The sequence below is a fragment of the Callospermophilus lateralis genome, chromosome X (assembly GCF_048772815.1).
Source record: "Callospermophilus lateralis isolate mCalLat2 chromosome X, mCalLat2.hap1, whole genome shotgun sequence".
NCBI classification, from domain to species: Eukaryota; Metazoa; Chordata; class Mammalia; order Rodentia; family Sciuridae; genus Callospermophilus; species Callospermophilus lateralis.
In genome coordinates this window covers 90,849,223-90,867,215 of record NC_135325.1, presented here as the reverse complement: position 1 = coordinate 90,867,215, position 17,993 = coordinate 90,849,223, and the positions used below count along the sequence as shown (strand labels likewise).

The window sequence follows — 17,993 nt, the reverse complement described above, 5'->3', positions numbered from 1 at the left end:
CTAAGTTGCCTTTTTGGGGTATTTTGGTCACAGCAATGAAAAGATGATTAATGCATGAAGAGTACAATATCTCCACAGGGCTTGGGGGGGGGATTAGTACCAGAACCAGCAACAGCAGTCTAAACACCTTGAGTGAAGTTACCAATACCTTGCAAGTGTTGCATACTGTGAGAACCTGGAAGCCTCCCTCCCTCCCTCCAGACTGCCCAGAGCAGGCCAGTACCAAGGCTGGTCTTTCAAATGGAAATGTTTATTTTCTGTACCCAGCACTTGAATTTCATGCAAAAGCTTCATCAGACACAGGCCTTACAGATCTTGTCTCTAAATGCCATTCACCAGCTTTCACCTTCTGTGCTGCTATCTCGGTGCCATCTGCAAGGAGAAAAGCACTTTCAAGTCTGCTCTTTTCAGTGGTATAAGCCTCATTTGTTTGTAGGCAGCCCTGTCTCAGGCAGGATTTTAGAGATGGGGGCAGGTTGAATTGAGTTGTTTGGTATCCCTACCTTTCTCCCCACTCTCCCACTGGGGCCCTGATATTTCTCCCCATAAAGCACCCTGAGCTTTGTTAAGGAGTTTAGTGGAAAACTGAGAAGGAACACAGAATGGTTTCAGGAATCAGACTTAATTTGAAAATTGACTAATAGGCCGTGGGGTTTATTTGTCTTATACAAATCATATGCAAATAATTTCTGTGGTTATTACATGTGCAGTGGAGCTATACTGGTTAAAGAAAGACTCTGGAGTCTAATTTCTTGTTTTCTTCCTGATTCTGGTGGATTCAGAACAAGACCTTTTGTCTTTGTGGGCTTTTTTTTTTTCCTTTTTTTCTTTCATTTTACGAGATTTGCAGGGGTGTCATAAAATACATCTCTAATCAAGAATTTCTGTTCAAAAATCTGTACTGGTTTCCCACTGACTATGGGATAAAGTCCAAATGCCTGGCATTAAAAGCCTTTTATGATCTGACTCCAATCTATCTTCACAGCCATATCTTGCCAGCTTCCCTCTGTGTACCCCACAGTGTCCAGCCAAATGAGGCTACTGGTCATTCTGGGAATGCATTTGCTCACTCAGAATAGAATACCCTTCTCCTCACCTCTGCCCATTGAAATCTGACCCAGCTTTGAGGATCTGACTCTAAATGCCACCTACTCCCTGAAATTGTTCTCCTCCCCCCACCAGGAATAATTTATTTCTTCCTTCTCTGTATTTTATAGCACTTCTCTTTTTCTCCTCTCTGGTGCTAGGGCCTTGTGCATGCCAGACAAGCAATCTACCACTGGGCCACATCCCTAGCCCTTTTTATTTTGGTACAGGGTCTCACCAAAGTTGCTCAAGCTGACCTCAAACATGTAATCCTCCTGCTCCAGCCTCCTGAGTCTCTGGGATTAAAGAGTGTGCCACCTTTTCCTAAAAGCGGATGTTGCCCTATATTCTTTGACTTGATTAGATTGAAAGCTCCTTGAGGACAAAGAGAATGTTCTCATTCATATTCACACACCACAGTGCTTTAACCAGTTCTGATTACTGTTTTACCCTTGCTTAAATGTTTGTTAAAAATAATACTAAAGTTTCAGATTTTTAGGGCCTGTTTATTGCACTAGGTAGATAACAGGATAAATTGAAGTAAACATGTGAAAGCCCTTTATATGCTATGAAATTAAGATATCCTCATATTATATACTTTATTATTAATATTTTCAAAATCAAGGAAATAGTTATCCATAAATTGAAATTCATAACCCTTTTTATGAGGTTCATTCTATCCTATCACCTTTTATGAAGGTAGAAGTCATATATACATATATTGTTTATAACCTCAGGAAGTCTTTTGAAATATACACTTACCAAACTTACCATTGAACTTGGAATGTTTTCCTTGAAAATTTTCTCTTGTGGCTGTGTTCTTATTGCCTCATGGCCATCTGGGAGAAACTGTCACTGAGGTTTTGCATATGTGTTTTCAGACCATCTTCCCCATCAACCTCTTATCATTACCACCTTTCTTGCTTTTTATATTAAGGTGGAGACAGAAATCCAGCGGGTCTCAGAGGCATATGAGAACCTAGTGAAGTCATCCTCCAAAAGAGAGGCTCTGGAGAAAGCCATGAGGAACAAGCTGGAGGGCGAGATTCGGAGGATGCATGACTTCAACAGGGATCTGAGAGGTGAGCAAACCGGTGGGCCTACTTTTGTATTTGTGGGGGCAGCTGCAAGGTGATGCTGGGAAGGGCTGACAAGGATCTGATCAAGCTCTTCAGGATCATCCAACCTCTTGGTGTGGTCAATGGTAAGTTGCAGGGACTCTGCCAGGCTAAGGGTGTTTGTATGTGTATCTGGAAAAGTATTTGGTCTCAAGCTTGCTTAGTGGGGAGATAATAACGGACTGGCCTTCCAGTCAATTAATCGGGCAACAATTCTTCCTGATATTCTAGACCCACCTAGCCCACCCCTACCATTGGTGCAGTCTCTCTTCCTTTGTAGGTCTTGCACAGGAATGTCTTTGGGCTGTACAAGCTTGAAATAGTGATTCCCTTTGCTGTTTGCTAGGGGCTCACTCCTTTCTTTTATTTTTATCTTCACCTGATGATATTGAAGATGCTGGCAAATGTTTCTACTTTAAATCACCATCAACACCTTTAAAACTGCTGCCCTTGGGGATGTTATTTTCTGTTTTTGGATTTCAGTTATCTGTAAAATCAAGGGACTCAACTAGATGTTGTCATGGGCCATTTCTAGCTTTAACATTATATGATTTTAAGAACTTCACAAGAACTGTGATGTCCTTTTTTTCTGGTTAATGAAAGTCATCTTTATAAATTTGAGGATGGAGTATTTCATTGAAATGTACAATTCTACATCTATACCAAAAGGTCATGAGGAGTGAAAGAGTTAAGTCCTTATTCCCTTCTTCCCTGCTATTGTTTTGGAATTCCTGTTTGTTAATCTCATCCATTCCTACTATGTGATGAGAAGATGCAAACTTGTTTTGCCAAAGGTCAGTAGTTAAGAGGGCAAACAACATGTGCTTGGTAATTTGTATTTGGGGCCCTGTTGATTATCTCCAAATTCCACAGAGCGTCTAGAGACAGCCAACAAGCAACTTGCGGAAAAGGAGTATGAGGGGTCTGAGGATACCAGGAAAACCATCTCTCAGCTCTTCGCAAAAAGTAAGTCTGAAAGCTTCAGAAGCCGGTGTGAGTGGGTGGATGGGAGCAAGGTGTGTGAAATGGTTGCCTGGTTCTCCTTAGCTTTCAAGAACAGCCAGGATACAGCGAATGTCATCTAGGGATTCTCTTTCCTGGTGAAGTGTGAAATTGGAAGATTCTATTCTATTCCTTCTAGGCCAAGAAGTCAGCTTGACACAACATCTAATCATATCGAATGGCTTCCTCTGTATTAAACCATAGGAACTTCTTGGAATCCCTGTCATTGTTATGGCTAGCTGAAGAGAGGACCTCAATGAACATGGGGTCCCTTAATGTTGAAAGGATGGTCTTAGAAGGTTCTATATGCTGTCTCTGGTAGGGATGGTATTAACATGAAAGATTGATGATTAATGTCTGAAATAGCTAACCTGCTGCTGGGACTCCCTTAGTTAAACACTTAGTATCATATCCTATCACACTTTGACAGATTGCAAGGGTAGCTAGAGGCCATGGCCTGAACCAGTGACTCCTGTTGCAGAATTGAAGGGTGTAGGGCAGGCAGAACTCCGTCTTCCTTAGAATAGTGTTTCCTTTGTCTGAAAATACTCCTAGGACCCTAACGATGAATTAATCCTCTTCTTTATCGGTCCCTAATGAACTCCACCCAGCTAGACAATGCCTAATTCTTTCCAATTGCTATAATAAAGGCAGCAATAAAAACTTCATAATAGATTGAGTCCACAGGGAGAGTAAACTGGGAGGAAACAGATGAACTACCCTCATTTCTGCAGATGCCCAAACTTGGTTTCCCCCATCCCCAGCCCCCCTCAGTGCAGCCCCTGCTGTACTTGTGCTTGGTAGGGACTTGTCAATCTTCCATCTTTGCTGGACCTCCCAATGACCCTTTCAAGTCATTCTATGCAGCTTCCAGTCAGCTTTTACAAGTTTGTTTGATCTTCACTTACAAAGTTCCCCTCCCTGCCTGGGTTGCTCTGTTGTGCTCTGGCTTCAGAACAGAGTATTTCTTCCTCTTTTTCTTTCTTCCCCCTGTTCCTTTGTCAATAGTCTTAGATCAAGGAATGTCGTTTTTCTGGTGTCATGGATGCCCAGTGTGAATTGTTGTGAAGTTGCTTTTGTGGTGTCACGGTTGCCCTGGAAGCTAGTTCAGTGACAGAGGGAGGGTGGCAGCCTCCCAGAACAAAGCAAAACAAAACAAAACGTATGGATTCTTGCCCTGGATCTGATAGTTCATACTCCTCTCTGTGTAGAGATGGTATTTCAGGTGTCCTAGGAGCTCTGCTACAGTTTTATAAAATGTGATAATTTACTAGATCAAACTACCTTAATAGCAGGGTGAAAAACTGTCAGATAGCTCTAGAACTAGACAGGGAAGAGAGCATGACTCTTGGCCTCCTTTATTTCTTTTGCCTTTAGATACCAAGAGGGCACTGCATGGTTGGAACTATGGCAGAAAGAAAGAAAGGCCTTTTGAAAAGCCTCCCTGGGGTGTGCACTCCAGCAATCCCAGAGTTTAAACCAACTCAATCCAGAAGGCAGTCCGGCATAGTAGAAAGAATAGAATAACTTGGGCTTAAATAAGAGCTCCACTCCTTATTTACCAATTGTGGGTCCTTGTGCTAGTTAGTCATGCTCTCCAAATCTCTGTTTCCTTATATGCAAAATAGAGAAGAGAATAATACCTGTCTTGTATGGTTGTTCTGAGGATTAAGTCAGTACAATACCTGGTAAGCAACCAATGTACATTTCTTTCCAAGGTACATCTGCTCACACAAATGTATGTAAAGTCACAGTGGGAAGGTAGAGTGAGGCTGTCCTGTGGAAGTTTCTTTTAAGGTTCAAAGTCTTGAGAAGTAGGACATTCAACCTCCAAATCCAAATCCAACCTCTTATTTGAGTTTTTGGTGAGAGATCTGTTCTAGTTACAAGGAGAGGGACCTAGAAATGCATAACTACTTATATCATAAGTAGTTTATGTATATGTCATTATGTAACTATAATATATTCCTAGATTCAGAAACATAGATCAGACAAATGTCAACCTTCTCAATCTGAAAACTAGTATAATGCATCTGTCACATCTCAATGAAAAACATATATATATATATATATATATATATATATATATATATATATATATATATATATACACACATACTGGGACTTGAACCGAGTGGCACTTAACCAAGGTGACACATCCCTAGCTCTTTTTATTTTTTATTTTGAGACAGAGTCTTGCTAAGTTACTTAGGGCCTTGCTAAGTTGCTGGGGCTGGCTTTGAACCTGCAATCTTCCTGCCTCAGCATCCTCAGTTGCAGGGATTGCAGGCATGTGCCATTGTTCCTGGCAAAGGGTATATTTTGAAACTGCAGATTTCCTTTCATTATGAATCATTGTGAGATCATGATGATTATCTTTATAGAAGAAGTTCCTTTGGTGTTTCTTTTTTGCCTTTGGATGCTTGTTTCATTTAAATAAACTTATCTCTTTTGTTCCTTAACAAATATCATGAGGTTAAATAAGATGGTATTGTTATCTCTGTTTTAATCTCTAGAATTTTTATTCTTTATTAGAATTTTCATTTTTCTACTTACATTACTCATATATTCTTACATTCTGTCTACTTTTTCCATTAGAACCCTTAGTATATGAAATGTAGTTGTTTTAAATTCAGGATCTGATAATTCTAGTATTCTTGCCTATCTGGCTCTGGTTTTGATGCTTTCAAACTCTTTTCCCTTTTAACACGTCTTGTCATTTTTGTTGTCATTATTGAATGGCAGACATGCTGTATGGTATAAGAGGCTGAATGGTATAAGAGGAACTGTGGTAAATAGATGCTTGAATAACACCTGCCTTGTAAGATTGTTCTGAGGGCAGTACACCTCTCTGATGTGGTGGTAAGTTGGAGGGGGAAGGGAAATGTTCTCTAGTCCTATGATTAGGTATCAGTCTTTTAGTAGGCCTATACCTCTGAATTGTGAACCTCATGAGTGCTTCTCAGTTGTTCCCTCCCTAAGAAGGTTGCAGGATGGCCAGAGAGGTTAGAGTTGGGTATTTCCTTCTCTCATGCAGAAGGCTTGAACAGGCTGGAGTTGGGTATTATCTTATCCTAGGTTGATTTGAATCTGGAAAAAAATCCAGTAGGTTAGGCAAGGCTAAATAGTTTCTCTCAAGGGTAAGCCTGGTTAAGAAAAACAGAATACTGTGCCATATTTCATAATGGTTGCTTCCCCTCACTCTGCTGATAACACAAGAGGATTTTTCTCTGATCTTCACTGTGACCTGGTCAATCTCCTGGAGGTAAGAGCTCACAAAAGCACAGAAGTTCTATTATGAGTGCATCCCTGGAGTTGTCTCTCAGGTTTGTTCACACTGAGCCTCCAGCAATTCATCAATTATAGTTCAGATTTTCCTAAATCTCTACTGGTTCCTCCAGAGGTTTCTAATCCTGTGATTCTAATCTGGCAACTTGTGATTCTCTGTGTCCACCTGTCTGTCTCTCCAATTTTGATAGAAGTTTGCCCTGTGAATTCACTTCTCTGAAGGATCTAAGTAAAGTTATTGATATTTCAGTTTGTTGAGCTTTTTGATTATTGTTAGGATGGAGTGATGACTTCTAAGTTCCTTTTATTCTGTTTTAAAACAGAATAACAGACCTGAGGTCCTGTTATTCTGTTTTAAAGAAGGGAAATCAGGACATGGTTGACAGTTCGATTAACTGACATGTTCAAGTCAATAAAGTTAAGGAATGGTAAGGGCTAGAATCTTGGTCCTGTTTAAACTTCTCAGAACACTTTCAGGACTGAGATATTTATTGAACCATCCTTGCATGACCAAGATAAACACCATTTCATTTTGTTACATCATTCCCTGGTACAAATTTTGGCAGATTATTTATTCTCAGAAAAAAAGCATACCACTTCAGCCAGATATTCAATTTTATTTGGGCAGTTTTGCAAAGAATATTCTTAGGGTTATTTTAATTTTCTCTACTTCTGTGACTCTTTTTCCCATTCAATTCTCATATCTTTCACTTATCCTTCTTGATGAGACTCTTTAGTATACTGCTCCTGAATGTGACTAACAATTGAACAAATAGCATTGACATTTTCAGGAGCCCGTCTAAATAAGACATCTAAAATTAGGACCAGGGCTGGGGATGTGGCTTAAGCGGTAGCGCGCTCGCCTGGCATGCGTGCGGCCGGGTTCGATCCTCAGCACCACATACAAACAAAGATGTTGTGACTGCCGAAAACTAAAAAATAAATCTTAAAATTCTCTCTCTCTCTCTCTCTCTCTCTCTCTCTCTCTCTCTCTCTCTCTTTCTCTCAAAATAAATAAATAAATAAATAAAATTAGGACCAAACAATGGAATCTTTAACTGATTATTGGGAGGAATAAGAATTACTTCATTGGGCTGGGGATGTGGCTCAAGCGGTAGCGCGCTCGCCTGGCATGCGTGCGTTGCCCGGATTCTATCCTCAGCACCACATACAAACAAAGATGTTATGTCCGCCGGAAACTAAAAAATAAATATTAAAAATTCTTTCTCTCTCTCTGTCTCTCTCTCTCTCACTCTCTCTTTAAAAAAAGAATTACTTCATTGAATAAATTAATTTTTTTAAAAAGAATTACCTCATTGAGATTCAGTGAGAGTAAATTCCTGTGGAATATTGAAGTAGTTCTGATCAGCTATGGGTACTAGAACAAGGAACATCCAATATAAGAAGGCAGATTGAGATAAGAATAATATATGGACCAAAGTATGAATTTTGTTTAGAGACTACATATAAACCTATATAAATTTATTAGAATGCTAACTTGTATTCATCCTCCAAGCCAAAAGGATCATATGGGTCCACTAAACTCTTTCATTCTTTTTTTTCAATGTTATTTTTGTTAGAGCGTTATAGTTATACATAGTAGTGGGCTCACCCTGACAAACACATAAATGCTTGGAAACCAATTTTAGCTCCTGATCCCCCACTTTTGCTCCTGCTTTTCCCTCCTATCCTCCCTCCCCTCTCCCATTCTCCTTCCTCTATTATTTTAAACTTCCTTTTACTCATCTATTAATTTGTATTTGATTGGTTCTTTAGTTATCCTATCCTTCCCGCCCCATTTTCTTTATTTTACTCTGGCTTCTATATATGAGAGAAAACATTCAACCTATGAATTTTTGAATTTGGCTTATTTCACTTAGCATGTAGTCCCTATTTCCATCCATTTATAGGAAAATAGCCATAATCTTAAAGTCTTTCATTCTAAAGTCAAAGATCGTGTCTACACACACATACACATACCATACACACACATATATATGTATATACATATATATACATGGTGTGTGTGTGTCTATATATTATAAGTACACAGGTATATCATCTTATTTTTAAAGAAATCTAAACTTTCAAACTCTGATAGGTAGACTTAATTCTGCTAATTTATCAGAAAGGGAGAGTCTCAAGTAGAGGATTTTTGGGGGGTGAAATGTCTGCCTGTATTCCTCTGATCCTGATGTTTCTGATCCCAATGTTTTCCCTCTCACTTTTCCCTGTTGGTTCTGACAGTCCCTCCACACCCAGTCTATGCTGCAGGAGAAAGAATGGGAAAGAGCATAGCATGGCTTCTAATTTTATCTTACTGTTTAAAGACATTGACTTCCCAAGAGAAGCAGATTCTGAGATAAAGTGAGCTATGTTAGGGATGGTTTTGGATTAGGAGTTCCCTGGAGAGGACATGTTGTCAAATAAACTTCATCTCAGTTAGAAAAAATGTTAGTGTGTAAAGGGTAGGATTGAGATTTTATCCGTGTTATGAAATATCAGGTTTTTTGTTTTTTTGGTTTTTTTTTTTTTTTTTTGCTACTGGGGACTTAACCCAGGGACACTCAACCACTGAGCCACATCCCCAGACCTTTTTTGTATTTTATTTAGAGACAGGATCTTGCTGAGTTGCTTAGGGCCTTGCTAAATTGCTGAGGCTGGTTTTGAACTTGCAATCCTCCTGCCTCAGTCTCCCAAGCTGCTGGGATTACACCCATGTACCACCATGCCTGGCTATGGAATATCATTTTTAGATCTACTTGATACACTGTGATGAGGAAACAATGGGAACAATTTTGTTGGGCTCAATTGATCTTTTTTCAGTGCAAGAAAATTTTGAAGAAATAGGGCTGGGGATGTGGCTCAAGCGGTAGCGCGCTCTCCTGGCATGCGTGTGGCCTGGGTTCGATCCTCAGCACTACATACAAATAAAGATGTTGTGTCTGCCGAAAACTAAAAAAATATTAAAATTCTCTCTCTCTTAAAAAAGAAAAGAAAATTTTGAAGAAATATAATTGAAAGGATGACTAATTTTCTCTTCTGATATATGTGTGTATGTATTTATCCTTCTTTGTATAATGCTTCATATTTTTCATGACATTTTATGTCTACTTTCTCACTGTTTCTGCACAAAGACCATTAGGTGACTTTTCTAAATTTACACAGAAAGTTTGTGATAGAGCCAGTGTTATAGTCTACATCTTGGGTATCCTGGTTCTTGAAGCTCTGTGCTAGAATAGTAGCATGTCAACTAATGTGCCCAGTTTGTCAATTTTGCTTACATAAGGCTTTGAGCCAACTCTGGGATGGAAGTCATGATATTTCATGTCCTGACAGATAAAGAAAGCCAGCGGGAGAAGGAGAAGCTGGAAGCAGAGCTGGCCACTGCCCGTTCTACCAACGAGGACCAAAGGCGACATATTGAAATCCGAGACCAGGCTCTGAGCAATGCCCAGGCCAAGGTGGTGAAACTGGAAGAAGAGGTATGTTTTGCTCAGGTAGCATGTGAGCCTGAGGGTGGGAGAAATGGCAAAACAAGAACACTGGGCTTCCATCTTAGTGGTAGCTTGAGCAATCTTCCAACAGGAATGTGCTGCTTCTAGTTATAGTTGTGCTGATGTAAGTGGATGAATTCTTTTCTTTATTGCAAGTTCCCCTTTTTCTACAGAATAGGAAATCACTAGAGTCAGGGGGCAATTTCTATTTACTCATTTATATAATAACCAAACTGCCCTCCTACTCCAAGTTCTAGATACTTAATCCTGCTTGTGAGATATATATTAGAGTGCTTTAAAGCTTTATTTTGGAAGAACCAGAAAATGATTCCAGATATTTTAAAGCACTCCATGGATCTTGAAATTAGAATGGTCCTCATCTATTCACACTTAATGGGAAATAAGTCCCCTCTTAGTCCTAAGTCCCCCTCTTAGGTCAAAAATATATCTTTGTGGCTGTACCTTTTGGACTTAGCATATTGGTTTGACAAAAGTAGCCACCTTGGGAAATCTGAGATAGGATAAGACTAAATTTATGTCAGGAGTACTGACCATGATCTTTGCTGTGGCTTAATGATTAGTTTTTAGCACATAGTTATGTGATGGGGGTGAATCTGTCAGCTATTACTGTATCAGGATAGAGCCCCACAACTATAACGCATACAATTTATGTATCTGATCAGTCTTGATGGAAATATTACTTGTCTGCGACACTAAACTGTTCATGTCAAATAGAGGGAACTTTGCTGCTGGATTGTCCATTGATTAATCTTAAATGTCAGTTGACATTGCACTAAAGTACTACTAACTCCCAGATGCTTTGCACTTCTGGGAATGGATATATTTCAGTGAACATTGATGCTAAAGAGTAACTTTGTTAAACAAATTTTATATCTCAATTCTATTCTAAAATTTATGTTGTTTTAAGTGGAAAATGCCTTCATTATAATAAGCTGGAAGCTTTATAAACTTGATACAAAATTAAAGTGTTAGGGACCAAATATCATTCTGGCTATTGTATGTGAGATCTTTCCTGCCTTCATTCATTGTTTGCTTCCTGTCCCCCAGTAAGAATGGTTCTAGTTACTGGGGATCTCCTGACTTACAGATTTCCTCTGCTTTCCTTTTTGGGTATTAAAATGCTTGCTGCAATTGGGATATGGGCTCATATTTTACCAGAAAGTAATGCCATCTAATCCATTATATCCTTTAACCTGATTGATTGTTAACTTCAGGATAAAACAAAATAAAGTTGAACTCTTTTTCCATCAGTATATAATATATGCTCAGAAATATGCTAAGTTGCTTTATGAAAAGTGAGGAAGTCTTGCATTTGCCAAATGTCTGTGTCTAAGGAGCTTAACACACCCTTTGGCCCTCAGTACACCTCATATATTCCCTTTCCTCTTTTTTTTTTTTTTGCAAGGGATTTCCAGAGAAAGTTTCAGGCCAGAGTAAGACTGTATTCTTTTAGAGAAGGACAAACTAAGAGACCTGCTGAGAAGTAGCTTGCTAATGATCATATGGCAGGTCTTGGGTAGAGCCAGGAATAAAACTGGTATCTCATGACTCTTCCTTCCATAGACCCTGCTGCCTGTCTCCCTGTCTGAATCATCCTTTGGTTCAATTCCCAAAAAGAAAACGTGGGTACTTGTTCAGATTTAGTAATCTCTGCATCTTTTTAAAATTACCTTTTTATTGACAGATAATAGTATATCTTTATGGGGGTAAAGTGTGATGTTTTGAACCATTTTATGCATTGTGTATTGATTGGCTCAGGATGCTTAGCTTATTCATCATCTCGATCCCATAGCATTTCCTTGTTATGAGACCAATACAATACATTATTGTTAACTGTACTCACCCTCTGTGTGAAGGACCATCAGAATTTATTTCTCCTATCTGATTATGGCCTTGTACCCATTAACCCTATCCCTGCCTCTCCAGTACCCTCCCTGGCCTCTACCACTTTACCATCAGAATTTGTCCAAACTGCTTTGACATTATGGTATATATACAGCACTGCTACCCTTCTGGGAAGGGTATTCATCCAGTTGGAGATAAATGAACAAAATACTGCAACCTTCTTGGTTTTCATTGTTTGAGGATACAGTGGGAACTGGTTGTTAATCATGGAAATAATATGTGTGTAGGAAGAAGATGTTCATCTGTAGTTCCCACTGAGCAGCCCTCGCGGAAATAGTTGCCTGAAATATATATCTGGCTTCAGACTTCTGAGGCTTTTCTGGGCATTTGTTCCAAAGATTTCTAGTAGTTTTCCAGGGACTTGCCCCAAAATACAGTTTTACAATTTAATTAAGTTCTAAATATTGGCTGGGATTGAATGAATGTTGTCTAATGGTTAGATACCTCAAATGAGCCCATTAATTATTGTTAATTTTTTAGTCTTCATCCAACTTGTACTTTCCTATAGAGTCTAATTGTTGGGGAATTCTGAGTTGCTGTTGCTAAAGGAGGTGGAACTTTTGACTGGGAGAGTAGGCTCACAGCCCTGTTTCTATCCAGTGGAATCTCAGAGGCCACATATCATCTTCCAAAACAAAGCCAGATCATATCTCTAACATATAAAAGCTTTCAAAATCATGTCTCAGAAAATTAGACTAGTTCTTGTGTTTTGGCTTTGTTTTAGCAACCTATCAGAGCTGAATTTGCTCCTGGGTGGTGTTTGTCCTGTCTTTCCCCTATGTTCAAAGGAAAATTTTCCTTTCTATCATCCTCAAATGTACGAACTTCTAAGCAAAGTATTGCTTTTGTTCTGTGACTCAGTCACCTTTAGGTCTCAAGTCATTATGAGTTAAAATTTCCAGCTATGGAATATTAGGGAGGTATTTAAGGTATGAATTCTTAAACAGGACTGGTAAGGGTTCTTCATTGTGGTTCCTGTACAAAATATCAGTGAACATTTCTAAAAGAAGAAAGGTATTCATGAGTACAAGAGTTATCTCTCTGTCTGATGGAGATGGCTCAAGAAAAGCCATGTTTGGAGGCAGAAAGATATGCTAGATGATCTTCCTATATCCAGTATAAACACATAACTTAGTTATGGCTCACAAATGGCAACCACAAATTCTCCTTTTTTCTTAGGCCTTCAAAGTTCTTCCAGTGAGAATGTCTTCAGTCCACTTAGTAAATCATAATTATTGAAAATTTCTCAAAATAGGCCTTTTGTGTGAGGGATGTTTTCTCAGCTTTCCAAACTCAGGGTCACTCAGGTAACTAGTTCTCATTGCATCAAGATGGTCAGGGAAAGATTATAGCTACTTCAGTGGTTCAAGGGTCCTTGTGTTCATTTATGTTTTCCTCTCTAGAAAGACCACATTTAGATGCCTTCCCTGAAATTCATTCCATCCTTCTAATCCCATTAAGTCACTTGCCTGGGGTTCTCTGCAATCACCAAGCCCTATACAGAAATGTGGTCTCAGGCTCACAGAGAACCTTTCTCTTGGAAACACAACTTCCATTCTCTTCAGAATTCAGTGTAGATTCTTTCATGGATGCAGCTCTACTGACACCCAGGGAGGTATTTTGCTGGGGAGGGGATATACCTATTTTTTGGTGCATCACTGTGACCAGGCCTTGACACCATTCTACAGTCTGTACAGCAGGCTGCCAATCGAGGTAAATGGTGCCTTTCCGTCTTCACCCTTATCTTTCGGAACACGTAGGTCCTATTGAAGTGGAGGCTCATTAAACTCCAAGTCAAAAGAGCTCTGTGTCCTACAGCAACCACAGTATTCTCTCATTCAAAGACAGTCTCCCCACCCCCTACCAATTTAACCTCACTGGAGAGTTTCAACGGATGCCTGGCATATCCTCTCACAAGGCTAAAGGCAGCCCAGGCTTTTGGCTGGCTGCTGTCTTATGAGAATCCAGAATTGAAGCCATTGCTTGGGTAATTGTTTTGGGGATGGTGGGAAAAAGGCCTTGGCAAGATCAAAGAGGGAAGATGCTGGGGGAGGGTGGTTACTGAGCAGAGAGTGCACAGGAAAGGATACAGCAGAATGTGGGAGGGCTGGCAGAAAAATCCAGTGAGCCTTGCTCTTTGGATTTACACTAGAATGAAAGCCATAGAGATTCAGGAAGAAGGGGCCCAAGTGTCAGCCTTTTCATCCAGTAGCTGCTGGATGATTTGATCATCCCACCAATAGCTCTTGCTGGAGTACTGAGAACATTTTCCAGAACCCTTTGCCATTCCACCCTGTTCTCCCAAACTTCCTTTATCTTGTTTTACTCCATTTCCACCATTCTTAAGGCTGATATTTCTTCCTTATTTCTAGGTCCTATTCTACTTTATGTGTTTTTCTCTCCTTTTGGGGAGTGGGAGTATTAAAGATGCATAAGTTTCTGCTACTGGACTTACCTATTAGTACCATACCTAGTCTTCTTCCCAATAGGGAAATGTCTTAAGCATAGACATTTATATGTCTAATGCTAAAAAATAATTTTCAAACAATAGGATATTACAAGTGGTCATAATGGCTTATAGATTTGGATGGAAGTTCTGTGGGTGTGAATTCTATGTGCATTTAGAGTATTGATAGGATTCAGATGAAGTTTGTATTCACCCTGGCATCTTCCAGGGTGTTCTGCTGATGAATTGTGGATTTATTTGATAGGCACTTCATCGAAGGATGTCATGTCTCATATTTATGACAGTGTATTTGTTTTGTAGTAGGTGTGACTTCATCTAATATGCTAGCAAGCAAGCAAGCAAGAAATCATGTCCCCATCTTCAATAGAGATGGAGTGACCTCTCTGAGATCAATTCTTTCAGTCTTATGATCTTTTTAAATTCCCAAGTTGGAAATCTTATGGATTTTTCTTTAGTCTTCTTTATAACATGAGTTCTGTTCCTCATAGAACAAGATTTTAGGGGTGGCATTTTGCTCTTCAATTCTTTTAATATCCACCCGAGGACCACAGCCTCTTGGCAATGAACAGAGGCAGCATACTAACAACAGGGTAGTGTTACCAAATTGCTTAAGTGTAAAAACTTACTTGGAGCCAAAGGCTCCAGGGTAAGACTAAATCAGATCAAACTAAAATCACCAAAGGCTGTTGTGGAGTAACATAGAACTAGTAGCATGAAGGAAAGTACAGTTATGCTGGTGAAACTGTAAATATTAGGCAGTAGAAGGGAAGAGGCAAATCAGCCATAATGAAGGCACTGGATTTAGTTCTGTGTTATTAGCCTCACTGCCCTTCAGATGGAGTGTTTGTATATGTTGGTGTTTATCCAACTAGTATTAATAGTTTGCCCCCTCTACTTGCCCATCTGTATTTTTTAAACTTTAAAAATATTTAGATATTTTACTTTATATCTCTAGGAATCTTGCAAGTGTTATCTTTCAGCAGATTAGGAAATTAAAGTACAAACAGATTAGACCATACAGTTAGTGATAAATCTAGGAGAAAACTCAAGATACCTAATCCTGTTCTTTGTCCACCAGTGAATAAATGATAGAGTTAATAATTAAATCACTTCTTTGGAAATGGCTGAGACAAATGGTTCTCTTTAGGAGCCCTAGACATGATTTTGTATATAGCTATCCTTTAAAAAATAAGTTTGAAAGACACCCACAGTTGTTGGAAGGAGGAAAGGGATGTCATCACGTGGTATTCGTTGCAGGGATCAGATTTTCCTGAGTCAGAAACAGGTTAAGGAATCTGCCAAATGCTTGGGAACAGGTTCAAATTATTGCAGAAGTGTGATGGAAAAATATGATTGATTGGGCTCAAGACTATTTGCCTTATTCTTTAATAGGTTGCCTTCCAGCTGCTCTTTCTCCTAATTTTATGATTCCCTTTTGAAAACTTATCTCTGAATAGGAAAGATTTAAAACACTTATCTTGACTTGGCCAAGCAAAGTAAATACATTTGTGAAGGTGTGTGTTTATTATTTGTATATTTGCAGTGTTGTAGCTAATCTAGACTATGCTCATTTTTGTTCTTGTCTGTAACAGTTATTTAATATTAGCTGGTCACCAAGAATGTAGACCAGCGAACTAGAACTAGAAGAGAGCTATCAAGGGAAATAGTAGGGACCTGCCCTTACATGATTGAAGGGATACTGATCTCCAGTGTAGGGACTTTGTCTTACTTCCCACTACATTACTTTTGCTCTCAAAGAGAGAATAGGGACTGATACATAATAATCATCAGGTAAATTTCTGGTGAATAAATGAATCCACACATGAATAAAATATTTTAAAATGACTGAAAGTATATTCATGATGAAAAGCTTTCGTGAAAAGTAGCAATCAAGGTCAGGAACTCTTGGAGAGTTTAGTGATTTTGTGAGGAAGAATAAGGAAATGATCAGACTAATATAAGGTTTGATAATTTGTATAGTAGACATGGTACAATTTTAAGGCAGTAAGAACCTAGAGCATCAACAAAGGCATTTTCAATGGCCATACCAAAGCTTGAAATGGGATAGTGTGACAGTAGACTGGGTAATGAATCAAAATGCATTAAGCAGTTTGAGAAATAAATGAGAAAGAACAGCTTTGGTCTAAAAAGTTTAGGAGGTGGTGTAAAGGTACTTTGGATATTGGAAATACCTAATACTAATAGAATGGAAGTGCTAACAGTAATTGCTTTTATTCTTAAATAAGATAGTACCATGATATCCTACTTCTGGAAGTCTTTTATAGCACCTGTATATAAGATACATTGACTGAATGTGTAAAACATGAGTGTATAGATGGGGAGAGCAACTGAAAGAACTGTTAAGTTGGTATTGTAATAATTTAGTTGTGAAATAAAGATTTAAATTATTCATATTGGCTATGAAAATGAGAATAAAAGAGATGTTGATTAGAATTAAGACATAGTGATAGTTGAATATGGTGGTCAAAGAAAGTGGGAAGAATAATAATTCTAAGATTCTGAAACTAGAAAATGGGTGAAGTGATGATATTGACTGAACCATCAAAAGGATAATATTTGGGGGAAAGTTGAAAGCAGTCCTAGGGCATGTTAAATTTTCACAGTGAGACACTTCTTGCAGTCATGTAGGGATCTGTGACTAAAGACACTACGAGAATATTAAAGTATGAATATAATCTCTTGTTAAAAGTGTGGTATAAAGGAGCTGTCCTGTAGTGCTAAAGTGTTGAGCAAATTTTCTCAACCTTGGCATTAACGACATTTGGGACTGGATAAATCTTTGGTGATAGTGAGAGGCAGGGACTATTTAGTATTATAAGATATTTATCAACACTCCCGGTTTTTATCCATGAGTAGCAACCATCAATGGCTATGGCCACCATAAATGTCTCCATACATTGCTTAATGTCCCCTGCAAATGGGGACATTCATTACCCAGTCTACTGTCACACTATCCCATCTCCAGCTTTGGTATGGCCATTTAAAATGCCTTTGTTGATGCTCTAGGTTCTTACTGCCTTAAAATTCTACCATGTCTACTATACAAATTCTCAACCCCTAGTTGAGAATCATTGGTATAGAGACACAAAAAGTAAACTATCTTAGATTGGATCTTTGAAGTACAGTAAGAGTAGGGCCAGTGGGTTGGGGGAGAAGGTGGATCTAAAAATCAAGACAAAGAGTAAGAATAGTTTGAGGAATCATATTTAGAGAACATAGATTTAGGGAAAGGAAGGGAAGGGAGTCTTTTTAACAAGTTTTTGAAAATTGGCATTTGGTTAAAAAAAATTGAATGGATGAATGATTTCCACCACTCACTGAATATCCATGGGGGAATTTGGTTGAAATGATGGATTTGCTTGGAATTTTCCTAGGGGCTCATGGTTACAAGTCTTGATTAGAAACCCAGAGTGACTGATCTCTGGTTTTGAAAACTCATTTTCCACATGAAGGCCTGAGCCATTACCATGACTTTGGGAATTTTCACATGAACCTTTACTTCCTTGAACACTGAAGACAGAAAAATCAATCATCTAAGATCCGATGAAGAGTATACATATTACACAGTCTGAGTCTTGTATGTGCACA

The 17,993-nt window shown here is 38.8% G+C and overlaps 1 protein-coding gene across 8 annotated transcripts in view; it reads left to right on the top strand.

The window, feature by feature from the left end:
• The window catches only part of Amot (angiomotin), a 65,120-nt gene that overhangs the window by 28,112 nt on the left and 19,015 nt on the right, over positions 1-17,993 (top strand). For all 8 annotated transcript variants that reach the window (XM_077107744.1, XM_077107746.1, XM_077107745.1 and 5 more), the window contains 3 exons: positions 2,024-2,168; positions 3,078-3,170; positions 9,834-9,979. In XM_077107744.1, the coding sequence (XP_076963859.1) occupies positions 2,024-2,168; positions 3,078-3,170; positions 9,834-9,979 (384 nt within the window). The remainder of the gene's footprint in view (positions 1-2,023; positions 2,169-3,077; positions 3,171-9,833; positions 9,980-17,993) is intronic.